This window comes from Haemaphysalis longicornis, unplaced genomic scaffold, assembly GCF_048455015.1.
Source record: "Haemaphysalis longicornis isolate Haplotype H1 unplaced genomic scaffold, Haemaphysalis longicornis Haplotype H1 scaffold_3, whole genome shotgun sequence".
NCBI lineage: Eukaryota > Metazoa > Arthropoda > Arachnida > Ixodida > Ixodidae > Haemaphysalis > Haemaphysalis longicornis.
In genome coordinates, this window is record NW_027526335.1 from 61,313,045 (window position 1) to 61,332,787 (window position 19,743).

At 49.5% G+C, this 19,743-nt stretch overlaps 2 protein-coding genes across 4 annotated transcripts in view; both read left to right on the plus strand.

Annotated features, from left to right (window-relative positions):
- Gli (carboxyl ester lipase-like protein Gli) overlaps positions 1-11,278 on the plus strand; it is a 48,713-nt gene extending 37,435 nt beyond the window's left edge. Inside the window, exon 11 of the mRNA XM_077703236.1 lies at positions 11,182-11,278. Within this exon, the coding sequence (XP_077559362.1) occupies positions 11,182-11,263 (82 nt within the window). The 3' untranslated portion in view covers positions 11,264-11,278. The remainder of the gene's footprint in view (positions 1-11,181) is intronic.
- Positions 11,279-12,204: 926 nt separating this feature from the next.
- LOC144174506 (uncharacterized) overlaps positions 12,205-19,743 on the plus strand; it is a 110,750-nt gene continuing 103,211 nt past the window's right edge. For all 3 annotated transcript variants that reach the window (XM_077703240.1, XM_077703241.1, XM_077703242.1), the window contains exon 1: positions 12,205-12,475. In XM_077703240.1, the coding sequence (XP_077559366.1) occupies positions 12,433-12,475 (43 nt within the window). In that variant the 5' untranslated portion in view covers positions 12,205-12,432. The remainder of the gene's footprint in view (positions 12,476-19,743) is intronic.

A 19,743-nucleotide genomic window follows, 5' to 3' on the forward strand; every position in this document is an offset into this window, starting at 1 on the left:
CGTATTTATTTTTCTCACCATTTCTCAATGGTGGCGACTATATGAATGGCTTTGTGATTACTTAATGAACTTTTAGAATGACGACAGTTGCATGCTAGCAGACAAACATGGTGCGGCCCGTTTCCTTTTCGAATAGATGCCCACGTACCGACAGCCGACGGGAATTATGTAACGTTTACGACATTGCTATGAACTAATCACGACAAGTGATTGAAACTTGACGTTATTTTGTTATGCTTTTGGGGGAAAAGTTTCTATGAAACAAAAGTTTCATTCTTCTTTTGTAACCGTACTCCCGTTGCTCTGTAAGCACCCTCTGTAATCGTTGCCATGTGCGTGCGAAATACGCCGGCTACAGCCAAGTTTTGTGCATTGCGGCAAAGTTTCATGCGTGGCGGTGAAGTCAGCTCATCAGGAGCTTCCATGCTGCTGGAGCCTGGCTGTCGCGCGGCCGCTCGGAGCCTGTGAGTCACTGTTGCAGCCGCTGCGAAAACCTGTACAAACTGGCTGTTGTATTATTGTAAGGAGCTGCAGACAACGAGGGGGACGAGACCGAGGAGGCGTCGGCGCCACACGCAGACGAAGATCACACAGGCTTGCCTGCCTCCAGCGGGTCACGTAAAGCGCCTGGGCCCCGTCACTCGACACCTCGTGCGATCGCCGCAGACGCTCTTCGGGCCGACGCCGGCGCACGAGAGTTATGTCTGGGTTTGTGTGTGTGTGTGTGTGTGTGTGTTGTGCGCGCAGTGAGTGAACGCTGTGAAATGAAGACGACTCTCCCACGCCGCCCGCTCCGAGGAGAACTCTTGCGTGGCGGTGGATGCCTGCAGCCACCCTCCCCATTCTTTTCTATATGTACACTTCTTTTCCTTCTCTCTCGATTCTGCCAATAAAGTCAGTCTGGAAACGGAACTCAAAGTGGAAGCACCTTCTGTTTTAGGCTCCTGCACGCGTGGCTTCGCCACCCCGCAACGATACGTGCAGAAGAGCGGTAACTTGTTTTCGTATAGATTATGCTGCTAAGCAAGTTATCTACAAGATCGTAAGAGAGAAGAAGAACTACAACAATATTTTCTGGTGCCGAAACCCGGGAGGAGGGACTTCAAAAAAGATGGACGTCAGCCGCCTCAAACGCAAGCGGACCGTGGTGCGATCGTCGACTACAAAGCTGATCAACGACATCACCGACAAGAGGGACTCCGCATCAATCGGTGAGCTGGAATCCAATTTGGACCTTCTCTCTCTTAAAGAAAGATCTCTGAAAGAACTGGATGAAGAAATCCATACAGTCATTGAAGTGGAAGAGCTAGAAGACGATGTAGCAAGCGCTGAATCCTACGCTGAGAAAATCATCGTAGCCAAAAGCGAAGTCAGAAGCTGGATAAAAGATCTGAAGTCCGGCAATGAAAAGGCAGCAGCTACTGCAGCAACGCGGCAGACAGATCCCAGGCAGCAGGCAGAAACGAGCATGACTCCGGTTCCCCCTGTGCAAGTCGTGAGGCTTCCAAAGTTGGAAATTTCTAAATTTGGAGGAGAACTGAGAAAGTGGCAAGGATTTTGGAGCCAATTCAACTCTACTATCCACAGCAACCCCACTTTGTCAAAAATTGACAAGTTTAAATATCTGAACAGCTACATGACAGCGAAGGCAGCGGCGGCCATCGCAGGGCTTGACCTATCAGAGGCAAATTATGACGTAGCCCTTACCATCCTTCAAGAAAGATTCGGCCGAAAGGAAATGATAATCGAGGAGCACATGTCGCGCTTGCTTCATGTGAAGCCGGTTCAGGATGTACGAAACCTCGACAAACTGCGTGGGCTCGTCGACGAAGTGCAGACGGAAGTCAGAAGTTTAGCCGCATTGGGAGTGAGTGCTAGCGCATACGGCGTGCTATTGCTGACCGTACTCAAGAAGGCTGTGCCAGCTGATCTTTGCCTCGAATATTACCGAAGGCACGATGAAACAAAAGAGGGCAGCGAGGTAGAAACATTCTTGCTTTTCCTAAGAAAAGAGGTAGAAACGCGCGAAAAGATACAAGCAGCTGACTCCAGACACCGCGAGCCTACCGCTGCTCCCAACCGACACAAGAGTGGCTTCAAAGGATCGCATGCGCCTTCTGCTGCTTTGCTGAACGCCGTAACGGACAGAGACAGCATAGGATGCGTGTTCTGCCACTCTTCCAACCACGACGCTGGGAGCTGTGATTCTCGGATGTCGGTTTCGGAAAAGCGGGAACTTCTAAAGCGCGACAACCGTTGCTTTCGCTGCACAAGAAAAGGACATAGGTCTAAAGAATGCCGAACAGCCAGATGGTTGAAGTGCGCAAGTTGCGGGGGGAAACATCTCACCACGTTGTGTGATCCCATAATGTCGGGCGCTGACAACACGGCCAAAGAGAATGCAACCGTAACAACAGTGACAGAGCCAAAGACAGTGTTGCAGTCGTCACTGGATGCTCGTAATCACGGGTCACGGGTGTTTCTTCAGACAGCAAAGGCTTGGGCTGAGGGCCAACAAAAGCGTACACTGGTGAGACTTCTCCTTGATGGAGGTAGCCAACGTACATTCATACGAAGCGACCTGTCCAAGAATCTGCAGTTGAAGGTCCTAGGCGAAGAGGAGCTGAACATTTTTACGTTCGGAGGCGCGGAAGCTGCGAGGCATACCAAGTCACGTCGAGTCGAGCTCTGGCTCCGAAGCCAGCATGACAGAACAGAGGTGCGGGTTGAAGCTCTCGAGGTGCCCTGCATATGTGCAGATCTCATGCCTGTTCCCTCGGACGCAGACGTTTTGCGAATGCTAGAGGAAGGAATGAAAGTCGCAGACGTTTCACACGGTGATCACAGTGACGAGGGGATCGGTCTCTTGATTGGGGCTGATTTCTACTGGGCAGTGGTCACGGGATCGGTCAGGCGACTGGCTCCTAAGCTCATGGCAGTGGACACTGCTTTTGGGTGGACTCTGCAAGGCGAGGTTGGCACGACCCGATCTACGGCAATTTGTTCCACTGCGACAAGTGTGATGAGAGCGAGCGTCAGTGAAGAAACAGACAAAGATATAGCTTCACAACTCCGCTCTTTCTGGGAGCTTGAGCACCTTGGTATCAACGAAACCGAACGAGTTTGTCCCGAAGATGCCGTTCTTCAGCATCATAAAGAAACGGTCCGGTTTGAAGACGGTCGCTACAAGGTATCGTTCCCGTGGAAGCCAACAGCAACGGAATTGAGCGACAACCAAGAATGTGCTGCCAGGCGTCTAAAGTCTCTAACAACACGCCTAAGCAAGAGCGAGCACCTAATGCAAGAATACGATACTTCCATCCGTGACTACATTAAGAAGGGCTTCGCGGAGGAGGTGGAAGAAAACAAAGGCAGTACAAGCCCGGTGTACTATATGCCACACCAAGCTGTTGTACGTCATGACAGCCAAACAACTAAGCTAAGGGTTGTTTTCGATGCCTCGTCAAGCACCAACAATCGCCCCTCTCTGAACGACGTTTTGGAGAGTGGGCCAAATTTGAATCCTGAGCTCATTGACGTACTGACCAGATTCCGCACCCATAACATCGCTATTGTTGCGGACATCGAGAAGGCTTTCTTGCAGATATCTTTGGCCAAGACGGATAGGAGCGCGGTGCGTTTCCTGTGGTACGAAGGAACGCCAAAGATCGGGGAAGAACTTCCTCCAGTCGTGACCTACCAAATGACAAGAGTGCCCTTTGGCGTAACTTCAAGCCCATTTCTTTTGGCAGCGACGTTGCACCATCACCTAAGAAACCTGCCTGAGCAGTACGACGGAACGGCGGATATCCTACGCCGTCACCTTTACGTTGATGACCTCGTGACTGGAGTGGACAGCCGAGAACAAGCGACGAAGCTGTGCCAGGAGGCAACTACTATTATGGGACAAGCAGGAATGAAACTGCACAAGTGGATGTCCAACGATGCCGAGCTGCTAAACTCATTGGAACAGGGTGCTGTTCAGCAGCAATACAATGACTTCGGACATGCTGCGGCCGCAAAGGTGTTGGGAGTGGGCTGGAACCCCCAAAGCGACGTGTTCGAATACAGGTTGACCGCCCTCATCGATTTTCTCTCCGCCAGAGTGGACAATAAGAGATTTGTGCTCCAAGTGTCAGCGAGAATTTTCGATCCATTTGGATTCCTGTCCCCCACCACAGTGAATGTTAAGATGATGTTTCAAAGACTGTGGGAGCTGGGAGTAAAATGGGATGAACTTTTGCCAAGTAGTTTGCAAACCGAGTGGGATCAGTGGTGCAGCGAGCTTCCGCTCATTCAACAGATTACAGTGCCACGCATGATCGCCGCGGATTTCGGGGACGATCAAACAAAGAAAGTGCTGCACGTTTTCTGTGATGCAAGCCCCAAGGCCTACGGCGCCGTTGCATACATCGTAACTACATCAGCGTCGGGAGAGGTAGGCGTCAGCTTGATAATGGCTAGAACCCGAGTGGCACCTCTGAAACGACTCTCTTTGCCCCGACTCGAGTTAATGGGAGCCCTAATAGGCGCGCGGCTGTGCCAATGCCTCGTAAAGACGCTGCGAATGGAGCACGCTCGGGTACGACTCTGGACGGACTCTACAGTGGCCATGTACTGGATCAAGGGTTCCGCCAGCCGATGGAAACCATTCGTGGCTAACCGAGTTACAGAGTTGCAAACACTGACCAACCCTGAAGATTGGGGGCATTGCCCTGGAGCGGACAGCCCTGCGGATCTCTTAACACGCGGCATACTGCCCTCGGCATTGGTGCAGAGCGCACTATGGTGGAGAGGGCCCCAGTGGCTACTGAATGATGAGTCAGGCTGGCCGATGCTGGGTAATCAGGCGTCTCAACAAGCGGATTCCTACAAAGAGGAAATGAGAGTGGCTGCAATGCCAGTGATGTCTCCATCGCAAGACCCGATCCTGAATCTCAAGGATCATAGTTCGTTCAACAGGATACTTAGAGTGACTGCTTGGGTCCTCCGTTTTGTGGACAACTGCCGGAAGAAAGATGAAAAAAGGAAGGGGTCACTCACAGCTGAAGAAATAATCACCTCTGAAAAGTACTGGTTGGCGACCATCCAAAAAGAAGCCTTTGGCGACGACATCTCGAACCTGCTCACTCAAAGACCGCTTTCGAAGAAATCTCCTGTGTACCTATTTAACCCGTACATCGATGAAGACGGGCTCATGAGGGTAGGGGGGAGATTACACTTCAGCCAGAACAGCGAAAGTACGAAGCATCCAATAGTGCTCCCCGGCGACCACCCGTTCACTTCCCTGCTCATACAGAGAGAACACCTACGGCTGTTGCACTCCGGCGTGCGGGACACCCTCGCTCAATTGAGAGAGTCATACTGGATCCTCAGGGGGCGGCAGGTCGTGAAGAAAGTTGTAAATCAGTGCCTGAAATGTCGGAAACAAAGTTGTCCCCCGGCGTCCGAGCAAGTGGCACCGCTTCCTGCCGATAGAGTAACACAGGGGAACCCGTTTGACGTCGTTGGAGTGGACTTCGCTGGCCCGCTGATGTGTCGGGAGAGCGGTGGGACGAAGAAATGTTACATCGCCCTCTTCACATGTGCCGTAACGCGTGCAGTGCACCTCGAGCTTGTCAGTGATCTTTCGGCTGCCGCCTTTCTATTGGCCTTTAAGCGCTTCGTGGCACGTCGAGGAATGTGCACTACGGTCTACTCTGACAATGCGCTCACATTTAAAAGATCATCAAGAGACCTCAAGTTGATGTTCGACTCACTGCAGTCGGAAGAAACTCTATCTTACTTCGCTGACCACAGAATTAGGTGGAAATACATAGTTGAAAGGGCCGCTTGGTGGGGTGGATTTTGGGAGCGCCTGGTGAGATCGGTAAAGGTGTCGCTGCGCAGGGTGCTGGGTCGGAGCAGCCTAAACTTCGAAGAGTTGACAACAATTCTCAACGAGGTGGAGGCAGTCATCAACTCGCGTCCATTGACGTTCGTTTATTCCGAAGCTGATGAGCCTGAACCGCTGTCGCCGGGTCACTTCCTCGTGGGGCGAAAACTCACTGCTCTGCCACCGCATCGTCTTCCGGCCGCAACATCTCCAGGTGGCCAGCAACTTGTTCGGCGCTGGAGATACCGCAGCACCATCGCGGACAACTTCTGGCGAAGGTGGCGCAAAGAGTACCTGTTGGAGCTGAGATCGGCACACCTGAGCAAGCCTACCGTGTCAAGTGGCCTACAAGCTGGTGACTTGGTGCTCTTAAAGGAAGATCACCTAAAAAGGCATCTATGGAAAACCGGTCGAATCACGGAAACCTTCAAGGGAAGAGATGGCCTCGTGCGATCTTGCAAGCTCAGGCTACCCGGGGGAGCAGAGGTCAGACGGCCCATACAGTTGCTGTATCCCTTGGAACCTTAAAAAAAAAGAAAAACCATGAGCGCAAGAAAACGCTCATCCGGGGGAGATTGTTGTATTATTGTAAGGAGCTGCAGACAACGAGGGGGACGAGACCGAGGAGGCGTCGGCGCCACACGCAGACGAAGATCACACAGGCTTGCCTGCCTCCAGCGGGTCACGTAAAGCGCCTGGGCCCCGTCACTCGACACCTCGTGCGATCGCCGCAGACGCTCTTCGGGCCGACGCCGGCGCACGAGAGTTATGTCTGGGTTTGTGTGTGTGTGTGTGTGTGTTGTGCGCGCAGTGAGTGAACGCTGTGAAATGAAGACGACTCTCCCACGCCGCCCGCTCCGAGGAGAACTCTTGCGTGGCGGTGGATGCCTGCAGCCACCCTCCCCATTCTTTTCTATATGTACACTTCTTTTCCTTCTCTCTCGATTCTGCCAATAAAGTCAGTCTGGAAACGGAACTCAAAGTGGAAGCACCTTCTGTTTTAGGCTCCTGCACGCGTGGCTTCGCCACCCCGCAACGATACGTGCAGAAGAGCGGTAACTTGTTTTCGTATAGATTATGCTGCTAAGCAAGTTATCTACAAGATCGTAAGAGAGAAGAAGAACTACAACACTGGCTCCAGCACATGCGCGTTCGAGCAAGCCTTCTGCAATTGACCACATTTAGGGGAAATCCCCAAGGTGGAGTAAGTTTCTATGAAGGAAAGTTTGACATCCAGAAAAATTCGTCCTGGTCCAGGACGAATTTTTCTTCAATTGCGAAGTTTCTGAGAAAGCTTTGAAGCCGTTTGGCTGCATTCAGGGGGATGTCAAACTTTCCTTCATAAAGCCTTCTGCAAACGGCAGCCGTCCGGTGGACTCCCCCCTTCCCCCTACCTCCCTTCGGCACAGCGTGCACCAGCTCCTGGGGAAACCACCCCAGGACCAGTGGGGGGTGTTTTGTGTATTTGTGCTTGTTGGCGCCGGGCGCAACACATCATCACCAGTCTGTCTACGCCCACTGCAGTGCAAATGCCTCTCCCATTAATCTCCAATTATCCCGGTCCTGTGCTAACTCCCTGGACGCAACACGCAACACGCTGAACGCCTATTCATCATGATAGGACGAAGGCCTCTCCCATTGACCTCGAAACGCTCCTGTCGTGCGCTAATCGAGTCTACTGTTTACCCCCGAAGTTCCGTATTTCATCCCTCCATCGTATTATTGGCCTTCCCCTTCTCCTAGGCCCATCTCTTGGTATCCACTCTGTTACCCTAATTGTCCACCGGTTGTCGGTTCGTCTCATGACGGTTGGGAATTCTGGGTATTTAGCTCGCCCTTCCGCGAGACGAGACAGTGCGTTTTTGGGCTCGGCGAAGAACGTTTTAGGGGCGAAGCTCCTCTTGCTCGGGCCCTGTCCCGGCTGTGCACGGCAGATTGATGATGATTGTGGCAGGATCCGCCTAGGGATTGGCCAACCAAAGATTGGCCGAAGAGGTCAAAACGTTCAACGCGTTCGTTGCTACCCAACAAGGAGGAGAGGAAGAAGAAGAGGTTGTCGTTCGTCGCCTGCGAGCTCAAGACGCAAGACGCTCTGCAGAAGGCGACGGCCAAGGTGGCTAAAATGTCACACACCGAATTCGTTACCCGTGGAGATTCTCATCGTCCCAAACAAGCCCTACATAATCACCGCAAACATCGACGTCGTCGACGGGCTTGAGCGGTGGAAAGCTTGACGTGTCGAGTCTTTACGTGATGTGTGGGCGAATGTTTCACGGTTTCACCGATAAGCATTTTTGCTTCGCCCCTTTCATCATCATTCAGTTCGTGGAGATGGCGGGATTTTTTTCTGCCCGTTCGAGTGGTCGGTCGTGTTGTAAGCACGTCGGGGGGCTGCTACCTGTACTATCATTTTTCTCTACTCGCCATGCATTAAACAAGTTAAGTTTGGCGTTTCGCTCTTTGTCGTCGGAGCGGAGGCAGCTCTCCTGCAAGCCGCTCGACAACCACGCCACGACGGTACGGGTCGTAGTTGTACACTTTGTAACGATGCCCATGTACTGGCAGCAGAGGGGAATTACAAGTAAACGAATCTCGGAATAACGATAGAGCCGTCTTAGCGGAAGTTTGGCACAGGAAGAGTTGCAGTCGTTTTCTGCTGAGCTTCACCGCAAGGCAGTCGTTTTCTGGCTTCGCCGCAAGTCGTTTCTGCCACACCAGATTTATTGACGGACGCGAAAAACCCACGTAGCCCTTCCCGTAAGCAGTGGGAAAGGCTGACTGCGAAGATCAAGATATGCTGGTCGACCGGGCGGTGACAACAGCGTCCTCTCGCGGCCTCCTGGACATAGGATGCTTGCCCCTTTGATCTGTAACAAACGTTTATTCATCATCATCACCATAGTCATGCCATTAACACCTTCGATGTAAAATAAATACGCGTACATTTTCTTACCACGTGTGTGACGGCACTTTATACAGCTTCGCTGACCATCCACTTCCGGAGATTGGAATGACTATATACTATTTTTTCCTTCTTCGCTAGAAATGATCTGTAATGGCTTCATTCATGGAAATTGCTTATCAACAAAATTGTCTGCATGCACTTCCCTAAGCTCGAAATCTCACCGCCATATGTGTATTTATAGGGACGAAGCTTATTAAGATAGTACTTGGGCTTTCGGCGTCTCCTGTCGTCGTCGTCTTTTCATGTAGTCACGGTGCTAGAAAACACCGGGACACTCATTTTCTAACGCCTCGAAATAGAACGTAACGCGCACTAAAAGAACACACCAGAACATTTGTTTCACAACGCCTCGCGCTAGACGCTTCGTGCTTCAAAGACACGAGACTTTTACAGCGAAGCTGTGTACCTCCGCCTCGCAACGGTTTCATCTCCGTGGAAAAAAAACATTAATTTTAAGGCGCCAAGAATACACTTGTACACTACATGCTTCACTCCTCCTCAGGTTTCACGTTAGTGGAGATGGCCCGTTTTTTTTTTTTTGTATTTTGCATTTTACATTTTTTGTATTTTTTTGTTGTGTCCAACTTGCCATAATTATTTGCACTGTCACTCTTCTACCGTATACCGACAACTGAAGTTGACCGAGCGAAGTTTGTAGCCCCGGAAGCTTCTATTGTTGGACATTTTTAGCTAAACCTCGAAAAAGAATGTTGCTTTACCGGTATGAAAAATAAAAGAAGAATAAAACCGATGTACGAGCTTTTAAGACTATGCGCTTTTAAGACTGCGCGGACCAACTTGTGTATAACTTGAAGTTCAAGAAAAAGAACGAGAAAATTTCGTAGTGACAGAAAAAGTGTCCTCCGTGGCTAAGAAATTTTTGACTGCGTAAGAAGCCTTAGAGAGTTTAAATTATTCCGTAGCCCCCCCTTCGGCGCCCCCGTTCAGCCACAATTGCAATTTTTTTAGAGCCACCTTATACTATTTTCTGAACTTTTGTGCGCAACTGCAGTCACGAGGTTTGAATCATTCGTCGACTTTAAGAAAAAGAGATGCTGAAATTTTCCATAGCTTGGGACTCTGTATTCTCGAGCTTGCGTTCTGAACTCAAATCAAATCTAATATTATCAGATCGATTTTTCATTTTATTTGAAAGCTGAAACATTTTCTAAACTCTAAGCACTGTACGCGGGCTGAAATAACCCTCCATCTCCCGTTAAACAATAAAAAAAAAAAGCTTCGGCTCTCTTTTATGTATGTATATCGCCTGAGTCTAAACACCCTATAGGGTGTTATAGACTATATATAGGAAAGCGGCAACGTTTCGTGCGCAGTTAGGAAAACTAGTGAATACGGATAACAATGATGTCGTGCTGAAAAGGCTTCCAGAAATATGCCATTATTTGAAGACTCAGCGCAAATTGTGCCAACGTATACTAACAGATTTCGTTCACTTGCAGGTGGATCGAATTTGAGCAAACTTTCGAATTCAGACGTATTTCAAGTTCCGGCTCCATTCTTGTTCCTCGAAACAGGCTTCGCCGGGTAAACCATATTTTACAGTTGGTAGACAGGTGAACAGCCTTCTTTTTTGTATTCCGGTATATCAGCGAATAATAGTTAGCGGTACTGCGCAGTTTTTTCTTCCTTCTGCGTTTTTACGAAAATAAGGAGCACGAGGAGACTGCACGTGCTTTACGCTTTGCTTGACTGCATCAGAAAAACAAGGCAGTCAGGAATGCTTTAGTTGTATTTCCTTCCCAGGGATTTATATACCCCCCCCCCCTAACACACCCCCAACACACCCCCCCAGAAGGACTTCGACACCCCCCCAAAAAGATTCCACAACCACAAGCACCCTGCCTAGGGATTTATACAACACCCCCCCAAACATCCCACCGACACCCCCCCCAAAATCGAAATTCTGCATAAACCCCTGTTCCTTCCCACCCTGATCTCCCATCATCCCTTCCGTCCCAGTGTACTTCCAAACTTGGGTCCGAGTCTTCAGGCAATGGCAGAAATCCTTCCCGTGTCTTTGTTTTTTTTTTTTGTTATGTAAGGGTGTGTCCATTATTATATTCCTCCGGCTGGCGAATTTTATATGTTATGGCAGCCGCTTTGACGCGTATTTTTTTTTTTTCGTGTGAAAAATAAGGAAACCTCTACGACTTTTCTTTTATATCCTGTATATATTTGCGTACTTCAAATTTATTTGTTTCATTATTTATATTAGCTATTACATATTTATTATTTTACATTTTATTTATATATTATTATATTTTATATTTGTTGTCGAAATTTCAACCCCCCCCCCCCCCCTTTCTCCCATCCTCTTCAGACAGAAATCCTGGGTGCGCGACTGCCTCCTGGTATGGGAGCGTCAACAATCCTCAACCACTGATGATTACGCCTATTCCTAATCCTCCCTATGAGCTGCTGACAACCAGCGAAAAGGATACGGGGCACGGATGGCCAGCCAGATCCCAAGGCATCCCAGGGACGTCTCCCACCTGGCGCGAGTCCCATCACCTCGACTCAAAATAAGTTTATTTGATCAATAAAATGATTCCTCACAGCTCGATTGACGAGTTTCATTGCAGTAGTTGTGCGACAATTTTTAAGCGAAGCATATACGGATTAAGTTGCACGTATTTCTCACGTCCGAGAACAAAAACTTCATTGGCTCCGCGTACCTTTGAAGAGCGATGTGCTGGAAAACGATCGTCTGCTGTGCACGCGGTCACCACCAAAGTTGCATGCCGTGCAAGACATGATTTCGACCTCAACATTTCACGTCTCATCACATGGATACGCATCTTGATAGGTTAGTTAATTAATAGGCACCAGTTGCAAGAGCTACGGTTTCAAACTTAGACGTCTCTTCACCTGTATACGCATTTTGAGTTATCAGTTGGCGCCATTTTCAAGATCAAAGGAGTCGGAGTAAAAGCGTGGGCGTGTATTCCTTAGTGATGACCGCCGTCAAGGATGAACGGATGTAAAATTTGCTGGTACCTTTCACCTAAATCGTATGTCACCTCTATGTCGCGTGCTCCACCTTGGCAGAGAGGAATGGCTCGCAATTCTTTTAGTTGCACCTATGCCATTCCCCTGGCCCAAGTGGCAGGGTGAGGACAGTGTTTCAAGCTATATGTTACGCGCAGTCGTAACAAGGCTGTCACAGGTGCTTCACCTTTAGAGAACGAACACCGCCGTCGTAACGCTTTCGCTCCGCTAGCGGTCGCCCCTTTCTCGGGCCGTCCCGAACCAGAAGTTGGGAGAGGTGTCCGGTAGCGAGAGTGATCACGTGGGTCCGGCGTTGTTGCTTATTGCTTCTCCCCCTCTCCCGCCGCCACCAGCTCCTCCTCGTGCCCCGGCCGCGCGGCGGCGGCAGCGCAACGCAGCGCAAGTGACAGTGAACATGGTGCCGTTCCGTTCGCGACGCTTTCGGCCTGCTAGCGGTGCTTTCCGACGTGTCGCCAGCGCCTGTGTCGCTGCCGTATTCATCATGGTGGGTTCCTGATCGACGTCCGAGTCCGGGGTTACGCCAGCGGTGCCGGCGATCGGGCCAAAAAACCCCACGGGCATCATGGATGTAGTCGGCGAGGACCAAGCGCTGCAGGCGGTCTTGGGTAAGTTCGCCCCGCTGCTCCTCCTCCTCCTCTCCCCCCTCGCCCACCGCGGTTGTGCGCCGCGGCAGAGCCTACCTACCTGTTGCATGTTGTTATTGCACTCGAGGCGGGACCTCTCGATTTCCGGGGGGGAAGGAAAAGAAACGCGTGGGTCTACGCTTTGCGCTTTGCTTTTGATTCACGCCCGTGAACGTTGTTCCTGAACGCCGGCTTTGCTTGCCCAACTGCGGGTGAATCTGCGCTGTTCGGAAAGCTCCGTGCTTGAGCTGTGGAGTTCCGTCGGCGCCACGGACAAGCCGAGGCTTCCTCGCGCGCGCGCGGCCCCGAGAGCGCGGCCGTGTTTGTCAAAGGGTGGCTTCGCGCCGAGGGCAGCACGCTCCCAAGCGTTGCCGAACGCCGACGTCAGCCGGTCGGCGCGGGTGGTTAGGCCTAGCACTTGCTCGGCCAACTTTCACGGTCATTCACATTCCAACGCCGCGCGCGGAGGAGGTTCCCGCCGCTGCTGTCGGCGTCCGGCCCGCACGGTCCTCTTTAAAACGTAACGGCTCAACCACGGCCGTCAACTTGTGTTTCTCCGTCGTCTGCCAAGCACTGACTTTATTATCTTGGCGGAGACACTGAGCTATCAAATGGTTAAAGTGATCACAGTAAGAGCGAATAAAGCTGCGCTTACACCGGGTTTTGCTTTCTTCTGCCTTATTTGCCAAAACACAAGCGGTGTTCGTGCGTCATTGGTTTACACCCGGAAGTAGCACAAAATGATCGCGCGAAATCGTGAGGCGAGCGTGATGTCGCGGAGGGGAAACGGAGGACTCGTGTGGAGATCTCGAGTTGTTTACAACGTACCTCTTTTCGCCATCGCGCTGAAAGAACTTACTTTCACGCTGTTCGGTAATCGCTGAATTGTGACGCGACAAGTTTCTGTGACTTTGACATCACGGAAAGATTCTGGGTAGGAAGCAGACGGAAGTTCATTCACTTACAAACGCGTTTGCATGTAGACATGAGAACATCTTAAGAGCGGCTTCTTCCGTATTTATCAGTACTATTATCAGAATTTTACCAGTACTTTTAAGAAGGCACGCGTTGTTTCTTTGTATGCACACCGCAAACGTTGGCGTCGGACGCGTGACATGTCTTCGTCTGCAACCAGTGGAGAGGAAGAAACTACTAGAGCGCATATTCAGCCCAAGCGATTGCGTATTCTGGCACCGCGTTTAGTATAGTATAGTTTTACTATAGCGTTTTAGCTGTGGCGTTAACGTTTGCGGGCCGTAATCGCAAACGAATAGCGCCTCGTTACGCGACGGTTAGCGTGCCCGCTAACGCTATGGGTGCGCTAAATTGGTGCTTTTCGGTATACTGAAACTCTAATTATATTATATACTAATAGCGAGTCGCTCTTTGCTTCATGCCTAAACCACCTTTCTGTTCGCGTTCAAACTTCCGTCTAATATTGCACCTTATATGGATCGTTCTTTTTTTCTTTCTTTGACTACCTGATTCATCCACAGTGCGCTGCAAGGATTATTTTCTGGATAATAATACAGTCGAACCTCGTTACAACGAACATTGATATAGCGAACTGTCGGCTATAGCGAATATACAACCTTTGGTTGGTCACGATTTATTTCAATGGCACTTATTCTTTCATAACGAATGTAAAACTGTGAGAGCCGCGCGCACTATCGGCAAAAAACAAAGAAATATGTGAGCAGTAGGCTGAGAAAATACTTAGAAAAACTCTCGGCGTCCGAAACTGCAGAAAGTAAAAAAGGCCGCTTCGTTCATGAACCTTGCGGAAAACTTAATCCTGCTCAGTGCTGTGAATAGCCACCAGACAAAGATCGCATCCTTCCTCTAACAAATAGGAACGCAGGCCTGTTTTGTCATATGAACTTTGTTCTTTTGTAATTTCCCGTTTCATGTTCTGGTTCATTGAGCTTAAAATGCCACAAGGAGAAAGATAAGGGTTTATACAGTAGGTTAGGAACAATCAGTGCGTTCAAAACAATGCGTTTTTGTATCGAGGATTTGAGGATTTTTGCGGGGGCCAGATTACCGATTGGTTGGAACCGATGTACGGCTCCACTTTACAACAAATATCGGATATAACGAACTAAATTACTGTCCCTATACTACTTCATTATAACGAGGTTCGACTGTAATAATTAATGATGATGATGGTGATGATGATGATGAACCAACATACTTTACTGAAAATCATTGCCCCGCACCGCAATAAACATGGGGGGGGGGCAGAGGAATACTGTGATGGAATATTTTAATTTATTCTCGAAAAAGTAAGAGGATCATATAACTTGGTATCAGCGTTTTAAGAAAAATTACGCTCAAATTACATCGATATTTAGGCCACAAATACTGTAAGTTGCCGACGCGACTCACTCCAAGCAAGCGTAAGGCCAATTAACTTTCGCCAACGTCACATTACCGTTTGTTTTCACACCTGACAACTTTATATGCAAAAACATGCCAGTCAGTGTCGAATGATCTGAACGCGCTTATTTAAAACTGAGTTCATTGTAGCGGAAATGAAGGCAATAGCACGCACGTAAAGGCTAACTACAGTTTCAGGAATATTCATTTAAGGGGCTTGCAGTAGTGAATGGCGACGTTTGGTTGTTAAATGTAAATGATGCAGATATATGGAAACAAACTTTAACGCGTGTTTTGGGTGTGACAGCGTCAATGAGGCTTAAAAGAAATTAGGGAGCGACTTCAAGCAGTAACCGAATATGTGAACCGACGGAATAGCGTAATTCGTTCGAACTTTGTGAAAATAAGGCTGCTGTTGATTGAAAACCTGTGTTTTGTTTGCATTGATCAGGCAGGAAGACGAGAGAATGTCCGGAGTATACGTGACAGTTTAACAGGATTCAGTTGCGATTTTGCTGCAGGCGGGAACCTTGTGTTCGCACAAGATTGGATATATATATATATATATATATATATATATATATATATATATATATATATATATATATATATATATATATATATATATATATATATATATATATATATATATAGTTTTAGCGATGCAGCACGTTTCTTGAATTCTTCCGGGGTATTCTGTGCTTGTGTCAAATGTCGGGTTAGGTATTTCAGGCGTGCTTATATTGTTGCTTGCAAATAATACTAAACTACCTTGACCAATACTAAATGACCATTCGCCATATGTTAATAATGCGTCCGCGCGCGCGTGTGTGGTATGAGTGTAGTGTGTGTGCGTGTGGTGCGTGTGTGTGGTGTGTGTGCAGTGTGTTTGCGTGTGGTGTGTATGTGATGTGTGTGTGGTGTGTGTGCATGTTGTGTATGGGTGGGTGTATGTGGTGTGGTGCGTGCGTGCGTGCGTGCGTGCGTGCGTGTGTGTGTGTGTGTGTGTGTGTGTGTGTGTGTGTGTGTGTGTGTGTGTGTGGCATTTACCACGCTGGGTGTGCCGTACATATATGCGCACACATAAAAAGCGAAAACTGTCGAGGCTTCATAATTAAAGTAGTACCTCATTCAAATTTAGTTGAGTGCGGACTGATTGGTTAATCGATTGATCGATCGCAGGGCGTTTGTTGCATATAATGTCTTCCTGAGGCCATGCTTAGGGTTAAGGGAGATAATGGAAACAAAAGATGTGTTAAAGAACCATAACTGGGGACGTAGTCGATGCACTGCTCAACGAATCTTTAGATATCCACCGAGTGGGACCAGCCAATGACCGAGAACAGCTGACGTCAGAAACTCACTGCCGGTTCACCTGCATTCCCACTTTCTTCAACGTCAGCATACCCACCCATGGTGCTTTCGCACATAGCACACTCTTCGAGAAGTACTCACCCCAAAGTTCGATTTCAAAAACTGATCTGGGGCCGAATTCTCTAAAACGACGGAGCGTCGTTTTGAAACGACGGGGTAGCGCCATGCAAATGCATGTGTTCTGGGGTTGGGGCCGTCGCTTTGGGGTTCTCTGCAGGTAGAGTGAGCCGCAGAAAAGCGCTGTGGCAAGGGCGCGAAGCCACACCCACTGCCCCCCCCCCCCCTCCCCCCGTCGTTTCACTTGTCGCTTCGCGCCCTTGCCACAGCGCTTTTCTGCGGCTCACTCTACCTGCAGAGAACCCCAAAGCGACGGCCCCAACCCCAGAACACATGCATTTGCATGGCGCTACCCCGTCGTTTCAAAACGACGCCCCGTCGTTTTAGAGAATTCGGCCCGCGGGTTCGATTCCCGGCCGCGGCGGCCGCTTTTCTGATGTAGGCGAAAAGCAAAAACGTCCGTGTGTACGAGATTTCGGCGCACGTTAAAGATCCCCAGGTGGTCAAAATTAATCCGGAGCCCTCCACTACGGCGCGCCTCATCGCCTGCGTTGCATCGGCGCGTTAAACCCCCACAATCAATCAATCAATCAATCAATCAATCAATCAATCAATCAATCAATCAATCAATCAATCAAGAGAATTCGGCCCCTGGTTTGCTTTGTGAAGATGCCAAGATACTTTCCTGTGATTAAAAGGACTCTGCAACACTGTTTGAGCGGTGCAAGTAAACCTGCGCGACGTTTACATTACACTGCCAGGAATACCTGAGCCAAATATTACACGTGCGCGCGAAACGGTTAGCGCGCGAATCGCTGTGAAAGACGCGGAAAAAACCAACCGCACTCTCCAACTCTCCTCATTATGCACCCCTATAGCATGGCCTAAACGACATCATTTTGGCCATGGCTGTTCTATTGGCTATCGCTGGTCAACTTCGAGGTTTATTTCTCACTGCCTGTGACGGCCCGCCGTCGTCGGCGATGTGTACCAACCTCTTCTATGCCTGAACCTGCACGCATAGTTTTCCTGTTTCTTCCTTTGACGTTTTGAGTGCGCGCAGAGCTTGAGTTATGGTAGCCAGCATACTTGAGTGACGGACTCAATTTTCACCTTTCAACGAGACCACTCGGCAACAAACGTTTATTGCTTCGAAAACGCCCTACTAGCCTGAGCGCGCGCTTGCGAGCAGGCAGCCATGCCCGCTTTTTTGTGGCACCACACCGGAAATAGACCCCTTCACGTTGCGGAGAAGGGGGGAAAATTCTCCGGCATGTGATATATCGAAGGCCGCCGAAGAGAACGCCGTGAGCCCTCCCCCCCCCCCCTCTCCGGGAGAGGAGCGCGCAGCTTTCGTCGCGTTGTCCGCGGGAGTTGTGAGGGAACAATTATGCGCGCTTTCTCATCGCGCGTAGTTACGGTGATTGTGAACAGATTTTCATAATTTTTGAGGGAGGAGATTGCTGGGACAATAGACTTTACTGCAAAATACATTCCGTGTTTCAGATACCGGGAAATGACACGCTTCAGCCGCTCAGTGACGTCCAACAGGCTGACGGAGGTGTAGGAGATTCAATCTTCAAACTGGGAGTGGTCAGTCCCTCCCCTCTCGGCGACACCCATATTAGTCGGGAACAAAACGAACAGCTCGTGCTCAGCGAAAAGTAACAGTATACAATGTAAGTATTTTGGTGGGGTTTGTGGCGTCTTTTGTCCCGTTTCGCCCCGCTGGCTGTGCGCCGGGACTAATCTGTAATTGAGCCAGGGAGAAAGCGGGGTCGTGAAAGGTTGGTTTGGATGCTTTTGAAGCAGCCAACGACGCGGGTTTTCAACGGCGTAAATCGTAAGGGAGGGGGATAAACATCTTTATTGTGTAGCAGATTTGTATGTCGTCTTCAGGAGGCGGAGTCTTCAGTCCAGGACCCCATATGTTTTGCCAGACGGTACAGCCCGCTCCACCAGTCGAAGCTGGTCGGTCAGGCTTGAGCTGGACAGGGCGCGCCTCCAGAGCTCGGGAGAGTTGTACGGATTCGGTTTGAGGAGAGGGTGGGAGGGGCATCCACCAACCATGTGGAAAAGAGTACAGTCTGCCCCCTCAAAAAAAGGCAGCTAGGGGACATAATTTGTTCGGAGTAGTGGCAGACTCTTTTTGGGTGGGGAAAGGTGTTCGTTCAAGGCACGGCAGTGGTGTGCCTGCTCGATAGATTGGTGTCGGTGGGGTGGGGGAAGTGTGCGTCGGGCCAGGCGTAGATGTTGGGTCATTTCTGTGCATGCCAGCTGGAGAGTTATACCCTAGTTACACGGCGGAAGTAACCATAGTTACGTTTAACCGTGGTTACCAAACTTTAACCGCGGTTATGGCAAACTGCGGTTTTGGCTGTTACACGCGAAATCCCGTGTGTCGACAGTAGTAACTTGGATTAAAGCGCCATTCGTCGTATACGACGAATGGCGCTTTAATTTACAATCACCAACACTTTGGCTATAGGCTTAATTCGTGCGCCGTGGTTTACGGGCTAACAGGTACTAATAAAAAAAAGAAGCACAAAGACCCCGAGAGGCAGAAATTCGGTGTCAGTCCCCCGAAATCTCTTACGCAGAGGTGTTTCTGTAAATTTTATTTTCGTGAATATATGCACGTGCATTTCTTGGGAAGCGCAGTTTGATTGCCGACAATGAAACGGCTCGAGAATTACAGTTTAGGTGGGTGCCGCCAGCGCCGCAGTGGACTTTCGTGGGAGATACGTACACGCACAAGCGTTTTTAGCGGTAAGGCATTAGAGGGGTTCACAAGGGTTTTAGCTGCTTTGTCAGAAATGTAGCTTGGTCTGTACGATTGATGTGCTAATACTAGTATGCACCAACTAGCCCGAACCACCGTTATAACGCAATAAACTAAAAACTATTCGATTTTCTAGCCGAATACAGCTGGTTTCATACGTATCTGCAGGTCTAGGCGTGTCTTTTCACTGTGACGTTGTTGTGATTCTCATTGGTCGCTACAAGACTTCTTTTACGTGTTTTTTATTTAATTCTTCGCGTGTTTTACTTTCATTTGGAAACATAATCCGTGTTCTCGCTTGCTGCTTAATCACGCCGTACACAACGCTGGGCGTTTTCCACGGAACAACTCACGAAACTGCAGTGAGGATCGGTTGCGTCTCTATCTTCAACGATGGAAATCGTTTTACCTAGGTGGCTAGGTATTTTTCACGTGAATTTTTGGGCTCTTCTGATGGGTTTCCTGCACATTCACCGATAACCTCCCCCGCGTGGAACCTTTTCCCTTGTCCTTCGTTCCTTCCGTTCTCTTCGCCACCATTGGTATGCCAGCGGAAGCGACAGCCGCGCCCATTGAGGCTGTTCCGAAGCAAGACGACGCTCCGCCCACAATGCTCCCGCCGATGTGAGCGAACGGAATATAGAAGGAACTATGGAAA